Below are 8,218 nucleotides of genomic sequence, written 5' to 3'. Positions count from 1 at the left end.
GCTCCTGGGCAGAAATGTACATGAGCAAATAGCAGCAAACAATTTCTCTGTCTGTGGCAAAACCGTTTCTGTTGGTTGGGGCTGCACATCGGTACCCGGAGTAAGCCGTAGAGTAGACAGGTGGGGTATCACATCATCGTCCGCAATGGTCACAAAACAGTCAAAATCCTTGTCGTACAACTGCAAGTACATAGTGAAACGTTAGCGGAGCATAGGGATTGCTGGAATGGGTGCAAACAATGCACTGCTGGTCCTCGACAATGATCTCGTGTGAAACTAAGTAACTTGCTCCAAAGACCCCCAATAGAGCTATATCTTGCACCTATCACCGCTGCAGGTTAATAGCAGCAGGGTAGACGGCTTGGTAGTCAAAAGTAGCGCTATAGCACAGGACAAAAGCCGAAGATAACACCACTTCATTTCACGGGCAAATGTCAGTCCCTTCAAGCTAGTCATCAAAACATAATTGTGGTACATGTGCGCTGTTCCACACACATCAAATTCAAATGTACGGTAGTGTTGCGCCTACAGTAGATATTTTCCTCTGAGCAGCGCACGGGTTGTGGGCCCTTTTGTCCGGAACGCGCTCTGAGAAAAGGAGCATTCAGACTTCAGACTCGAAAAATGCCGCACCGTCGTCGCTAACAATGCTAATTAACAACATACTGTGTATGAGCAAGTCTTTATGCGATAATAAAAGGTTGCAAAACTTGGCATTCGCCGCTATATGTCCGAGGGACGCTACGGAGACGCCGGGCTCTCGTCACCGGCTCAGTTCCCTCGTTTGTACCTCACGATACTCGCGAACACACAGCAGCTAACAGTGACAGGGCAGAAAGGGAATACCTTGAATGTCGCAGTCGCTCCCGTGCATGACAAATTCTCGCTCGGCAAACTGCACTGTTTTACAGCGTCTTTCAACCTCGTGAGTGTGACGACATGGGCGTCGTTGAACTGAAACTTGCGTTTCAACTCTGATCCTTCCACCTCCACAAGGCATGCCAGCGTCGACATTATGTGCTGGATGTCGAAACACCTTTCCGAACAATATTTGCCGCTGTTAGTGTAACCAATACCACAAGCTTAGCCTCACTGGTTCCAAAACGCGGAGTCACATGTCAACCGCCAAACCAGCGCTGGCCAAACACACAAACTATGGGGATTGGATTGGATTGGATCCGCAAGCCGCGAAACGGCGGCTCGTCGTCGTGGCTCGTGTATCTGAGCATCTGATTTATGCGGAATAATCAGGAACAATTCTAGTTTCACTGTCTCAAGCCTATCTTATTTCTGTTGTACATTTCTGAGACATACAATACAAGAGCGGGCTTCCTTTACGCCTTTACGCTGGTCGTAATCTCTTTGCGCATGCACTTTCCGACAGATAGTTGTGAACTTGCTCCTTGTTCAATGCTGGCCGGTTCCGAAAGTTGTGCTGAACGTCCGGACTGCAGTAACTGAGAAACGAAGCCTTCTGACAGCACAGATAATCGGCACACCACGGTGAGATTTTTCCTTGTTATGAAGGAAGTATGCAAGTTGGGAACATAGTGACAACGCGCCGCACCAATACTGCCGCTTCCTCCCGTTCTCTGTGGCACGATGACGCCAAAAACACGAGGAGCCTTTTACGAGACACATTATCTTTTTTTTTTTTCTGAGTGTAGTGTAATATGTTTATTCATCGTGAATCGCCTGGTACGGAAAGGGATCCGTTAATAGTGAGTTTTAGTGGATCGTACGCTATCGCCTTTGCGTACGTAAGGAATAGCGTTGGTGGTTATGCGCACGCGCAAAACATAAAGAGAGCTTCGCGCACTGCGCAGAACAACTACGCTATCCCCTACGTACGCAAAGGCGATAGCGTACGATACACTAAAACTCTCTATTGGTGGAGGGGGGTGGCGCAAAGAGGCCCCGCACCGGGTGACGCGTACTGACGCCACTGTCCATGAGACTGAGGGAAACAGGAACGACTCATACACACGAACACTCAACCCCAACAAGGCACTACACAAAAGAGTTGAGTGGAAGCCGTACCGCCCCTTGTTGATGTGCCCAAACTCAGGCTTGTCCGTCATGGACGTCACACCCGGCTTCCTTGCATTTGCGTCATTTTATGAGTAGAAATGCTAGCCTAGTTTCCATGTGTCTGTTTATGATTGTCATAGTCTGACTTGTCTGCGTGTTTCATATTGCGTGGTAAGCGCTGATATTTTTTTTCATATGCGTCGCCATTTCTCAAGTCAACCTAACCTATATATTTCGATGAAGGAGGAGCCAACGGCTTTTCTTGATAGGGTGGGGCTGATATTCCTCCTTATTTTTTTTTTCTCTTTTGCTTTTTTGGGGCAGTCCAGGCTAACGCAATGGGAATAGGAAAGTCGCGCAGCCAAATGACTCATAATTTTATGTGCTACGAAATAAGATACATACACCATATATATATAATATGTAATATAATTAACAATATATAACTAAACAGTACAGATAAACTGTGCTGACATTAGTCAGCAAAGCCTGAGGAAAAACCCCCAGACAGCACAGCCGGTGGTGGGATTCGAACCTACTGCTCCCATTTATATGGCACGACCTTGGCAACTGACAGAGGGTGGACGCCTTATCTTACTCGACTTGAGGAATGGCCAAGCCATGGATTTAAGGTGTTGATTAGTCGAGGATTGAAACCCTTCTCTCCAAAATCAAACTTTTGGTTTCCATTGAGGGGAACGATGGAGGCACTTTCGTCCGATTTAGGCTTGCCATATGTCTGCCTTAGTGCATGTAGTTCTGCTCTAGAATAGTACTGCACAATGTTTCCGGGTCAGTTACGCATAGTAAAGCATAGCAAGTACATTATTTATGAAGGAAGTTGCCTCGGGACAGGAGCCGCTGATATTTCGAACCATGCAGAGAGTCTGTTCGAAATATCGGCAGCTCCTGTCCTGAGGCAACTCCCTTCATACTTCTCTACCGGTTCGCTGGATTTCTATCCATCTAAGTACGTCATTTGTTCTTTTATATGTTTTCTTACTGCGCAAGCACATCTTTCACAAAGTGCGGCCAGTTGCTAGTGAATATTCTACGTGATACTGTTTTTCCTGTGTCGTTTCTGAATCAATTTCATTAACGTCAAATATGCTGTTCTCTTGTCTCCCCAGATGCCGAGACCGCAACACTTTCCCTGTCCACGGTGTCGGTGGAGGTCACTGACCTTGAAGTGCCTCTTTCGCCACATAGGCTCGTCGCATGCCCACGAGAGGAACTGGATTTGTGGCCTACAGGGGTGTATGTCCACACAAATGTCATATGCTGCTTATCGAAGGCACGTCTCTAACAGGCACAATGGTCTCCTAAAAGATGACACAAGGGTCACAAGTATCACCTCGAAATGCTCGAGAATGGCCTCCCAGCACTGTCATTGTATGGTGTAAAGTCACAGTGTGCACTGACGTTTGAAGGTTTTGAGCCAACAGAACAAATACCTCCCGATCCAATGCATGATCTTCATGAAGGGGTCATATCCTTTGTCTTGAAACATGTGCTCTTTAGACTTGTTATTCAAGACAAGTGTTTCACCTTAGAGACATTGAACAAGTGCATCGAAACTTTTGCGTATGACCCATGCGACGCAAAGAACAAACCAGAACCAGTTGCTCGAACTGCACTGGTAGGCAAGGGCACACTGAGAGGCAGCGCGTCGCAGAAGTTTTGCCTTCTTAGGCACCTGGCGCTCTATATTGGTGAATGTGTGTTCTCAGATAATCGGGCATGGAAAATCTACCTTCTCCTCAGGGAGGTTGTCGACCTCCTAATGTGCAGAGACATTCCTGTTGACCACATCCCCTATTTGTATCGTCGCATCGAATTGTTCAGACAAGAATTTGAATCTGTTTTTCCTGGTGTTAAAGTGCCGTGCAAGATGCATTATCTCCTGCACTATCCATCCTTCATCTACAAGTATGGGCCACTGGTTGCATTATGGTCGATGCGATACGAAGCCAAGCACCAGTACTTCAAGGATGTTGCCAGGAAAATAAAAAACTTCAAGAACATTGCTTTTTCTCTTGCACAGAGGCACCAGTTGTATCAGATGTTTGTGTGGACACAGCACACTTTGGAGGATGCCATAACCACCGTCGCCAGCAAGACTGTTATTCTGGAGCATGCACCTGAGCCACTTAGGTTATATCTTGCAATAAGCAGTGGTCAGGAACAGCACATTTGTTCCATGAAAAGTGTGACAGTGAATGCCAGAACATACACCACGGGCTGTGTAGTGACACAACTCCAAGAACATGACTTGCCAGATTTTTATGAGGTGTGTGGCATTTATGCTGTCAACCGCCGTGTCACTCTCTTTCTAAGGCGGCTTGTCACGGAGGAGTTCGACACACACTTATTTGCTTACGTGGTGAGTCGCAGTGAGGAAACAATGGTGACAGACAGACTTTCTGACTTCCTTTCTGACCTACAAACTGTCCACAGGAAAGAACACAGGGACGTAGTAAACCCACGACAAGCACTCCTGTGATCTTGATGTGGTTGTAACAGTTGTGACCTTGTGCAGTTAGAGTTAGTGTGTATGTGGTGTGTGCAGTGTATATATACGTGTTGTTATGAAGTGCAATGCATGTGTCATTATAAAATTGGTGCCATCACTTCATAGTCTGTGTCACCCTTTGGTACGTTCATGCAAACAGCTTTCACTAACTGCTCACGGAAGTGATGCTGTGGTGGGTGGTATGGGCTTGTGCTACGGTATACAGTGTGTGGAAACTTGTTTTCCAATCAGCTGCTGCTCCTCTGGCTTTTTCGCTGAGCTGGACATGTACTGCTTGTGACATACTTGTCTGTCATTTGGGTTTCACGATTTCGCAGTATTTTGCAGTGTGCTGCAGGTAGTGAGTAATGAACAGGCACAGTTGATTTCTCCTGACCTGTCTGTTGCATATTACTTGCAATGACTGTTGACAGAGGCTGCGCGAACGCTGTGAAAGCCTGAAACTTAAATTTCAGACAAGTATGTTGCAAGCAGTACAATGTAGAGGCAAAATTTCTAGCGACGTGCCCCATTGTATGCATCTGTAAGGAGCATGAAGCATATCATTGTGTTAAAAAAAATACAGTTCATGTACAAAACTCTATGGCCGCTGCACCCATTTTACGCCTCTTTTACACCCAAGCTGAATGGATGTTGTAAATAAGGTGTTAAGTTATTATTACACCCATTTAACACCCCTCATCCGAGGGTGTTTCTTCGAGCTGGTGTAATTTAGGAGTAAAAATAGGTTTACACCCCAATTACACCCGGATTACACCCTAAAGGGTGTAAAAAAATTAAGAGTGTGGAGAGGCGTGTTAGCTTAGCTCAATTCGTAGAGCCCTGGACCGGAAATCCAGAAGATGTGGGTTCGATCCCTACAGCTGGCTAACCTTTTCAGTGACTTACATCTTTCATCGGCTTATATTTGTTGTCTTTTACTAACCATTGTTTGAAATGAGCTTGTGGGCCAAAACTACCGTTAGCCCACCAGGCTTATTTTCTGACATTACTGCTCCGTATGTCGCCGATATTTCGGTTCAGATGTTTGTCTCACATTTGGAGCCTCCGGTCGTTCTTGTTGAAAGACGCGTTTGGTGGTGGCGAAAAAAAATGTAGATGCTGTAAAGATATAAACACCATAATACAGCTGTCGTCGAAAGCTAGCAGTCTCACGCTCTTTGTGTCGGCAGTTATTGCTCGTTATTATTGTAAGAATATTATTCTGCAATACACTGAAGCTTGAAGTGTAACGTACTGTTGCAGAGGAAGCATCTTGATTCTGATCGGATCCTAGCCCCGAGAATGGGCGCCACGGGCAATAAACTGCAGCAGCACAACACAGAACGCAGCACGCAGGTTGCACTGCCTCACTCCTAAGCGAAGTCATGTCTATTCCTCATAGCGTGGAGCAGAAGGATAGACGCTCAGAGCGTGCTGCCATACCAAACCACGTTCTTACTGGCGCTCCTTCTGGGAGCAGCATTTCTTCAGGCGTGACCATGGATGTCGCATCGACTTCAGCGCAGGCTAGCGATGACCCATTCTGCTGCTTTGGCCCGAAGGGGTGCAATACCAACGCACGTACACCTTCTCTAAGCAAGTGAACTTGGCCTTGACTTGAATTGACTTGACTTGACTTGAATCTTAGTGAACATGACCAGTATTTGATATCCGCACGTGCAAAGCGCGCGCCTTCTTCAATCAGTGCTGTGTGCGGTGGTCATTACACTATACATCCGAAAGTACCGCCAGAAGGTGGCACCAAAGTGCTGTGTCAACCCGTTCCGTAAACACAAGAAGAACATGAGTGGGGCAAACACAATACCTTCAACATGGGCTAAGCGCACAGTTTCGCTTCAACTGGAACCTGGAGACAAGCTGTGTCCAAATTGTCACATGGAATGTAACAAGCCATAAGAGGACACCACATCAGGTGAAACTGAACCGGCGTTGAGCCTTGGAATCGAGGAGCCTACAGCAAGACTCACTCCGTTCATTGAACGAATCAATGGGAATCCTTGGTGAAACTCCTGTAACACGAAAGAGGGCCATAGCACAACGACAGAGATACGCAGAAGCGAAATTGCGTAACATAGAGTCCAGGGCAAGAAAAGTTCTAGAGACGTCTCTAGGCAACGGCATAGCAACGCAGTCGACATCAGAGGAGCCGTGCCCCATCCTCGTCGCTGATTATAAGACCTTGGTGCGAGAGTCGAAGGAGAAATTCTCAACAGAAAGCGCATCACGAACAGCGATGATATTAACGCTGGCACCAGCGTCGTAGTCCAGACAGCAAACCATGGGTTACTTCGGAGCGTCTCACCGCTTGGTGCGTAAAGCTAGGGACATTAAGAAAAGACTGCCGTCCTCACTGAACCAACACCCGCAAGAGGAAAACAACCACTGGATAATGAAACCAAACAATCAGTGAACGCGACGACGACGAAGGCGATTTCGTAACATACTGCTTGCCTGGAAAGAAGGATGTCTTGAAGGGACATCAGAAGCGCTTGAGGCTGACGGGATTAAAGGAAGCTGTCAAGCTATGGAAGGCCAGCAATCCTGCACAGAAAATTGAGTTTTCAAAGTTCGCTTCTTTGAGATCTTCCTGGTAGGTGTTTGCTGGGAGCCCCGGAACGCATTCTGTGTGCGTTTGCACTTGTCATCAGAACGTGAAACTGATGCTCAACGCAGCATGGATGCAGGAATCCTACAAAGGGCTTCTGAAGTTGGCCGTATGTAGTACTTTGAAGAAACTTGAATGCTGGGCGACTGCGGTGACTGCCCTGGGCCTGGAGCGCTTCATGACAAGATTGAAGAACATGTACTCCGAATGTCTGAGTTCTGTGACCAGATCATGTACGAGCAGTGTGTAGCTGGGGTCCGCGCAACACTGGAAACCTTCGTTGCAACACCCGAAGAGTTTCGTCTGAAACTCATCCATGCACTTGAAGCTTTGCAAAAGCACCACTTTGTAAGTTCTGCGCAGTCCGCATATCTGAAGACCTTGAAGACACGCCTTCCTCAAGACGGAGCCGTTGTGCAGCTGGACTACTCAGAAAACTACACATATATAGCGCAAAATTCCCGCAGTCATTTTACTGGAATGCGTCGCAGGCAACATTACACCCCATTGTAGTATACTTCAAAGATGGAGCAGGTGACCAATTGCAACATTCAAACTATGTCGTCATCTCCGGCTCTCTCACTCATGACAACGCATCTGTCCACATATATCAGAAGGTTTTCCTGCAGCACTTCTTGGATGCTCAGCCGCATATTAAAAGGTTGCACTACGTTTCGGTTGGAGCTACCTCACAATGTTGAAGATGAGACAGGACAGAGAGGGATGACGATGTGTATATTCCGTTGAAAGGATCTAGAATGAACGCGATGTCTGTCCCGCGAGTGTCACAGACAGTGACTCATCATCTTCTTTGTTGACAATAGAATGTTGATATAACATTCAACGCACAATATAAAAAAAAAAAACTTCTTCAACCTCTACTTTCATCAAGAAGACTTCGGACTTTATGCGACGTGGAACTTTTTCGGAACATCGCATGGGAAAGGTGCTTGCGACGGGATTGGAGGCACAGTAAAGAGACTCCCATCAAAATCCAGTCTCCAAAGACCCTTCGATCGTCAAATTCTAACCCCAAACGAAATATT

At 46.7% G+C, this 8,218-nt stretch overlaps 1 protein-coding gene across 1 annotated transcript; it reads left to right on the top strand.

The window, feature by feature from the left end:
* The first annotated feature begins 3,391 nt into the window (after positions 1 to 3,391).
* Positions 3,392 to 4,534, top strand: LOC135389436 (uncharacterized). The gene has a single exon (XM_064619484.1). The coding sequence runs from the start codon at positions 3,392 to 3,394 to the stop codon at positions 4,532 to 4,534; it is 1,143 nt and encodes a 380-aa protein (XP_064475554.1).
* Positions 4,535 to 8,218: the final 3,684 nt, after the last annotated feature.

This window comes from Ornithodoros turicata, chromosome 3 (assembly GCF_037126465.1).
Source record: "Ornithodoros turicata isolate Travis chromosome 3, ASM3712646v1, whole genome shotgun sequence".
Classification (NCBI taxonomy): Eukaryota; Metazoa; Arthropoda; class Arachnida; order Ixodida; family Argasidae; genus Ornithodoros; species Ornithodoros turicata.
The sequence above is the reverse complement of the archived record's forward strand: the minus strand, read 5'-3'. Positions and strand labels throughout refer to the sequence as shown.

Excerpts from the sequence above, each read along its gene's own strand:
- LOC135389436 (XM_064619484.1), top strand. The coding sequence starts at position 3,392 with ATGCTCGAGAATGGCCTCCCAGCACTGTCATTGTATGGTGTAAAGTCA.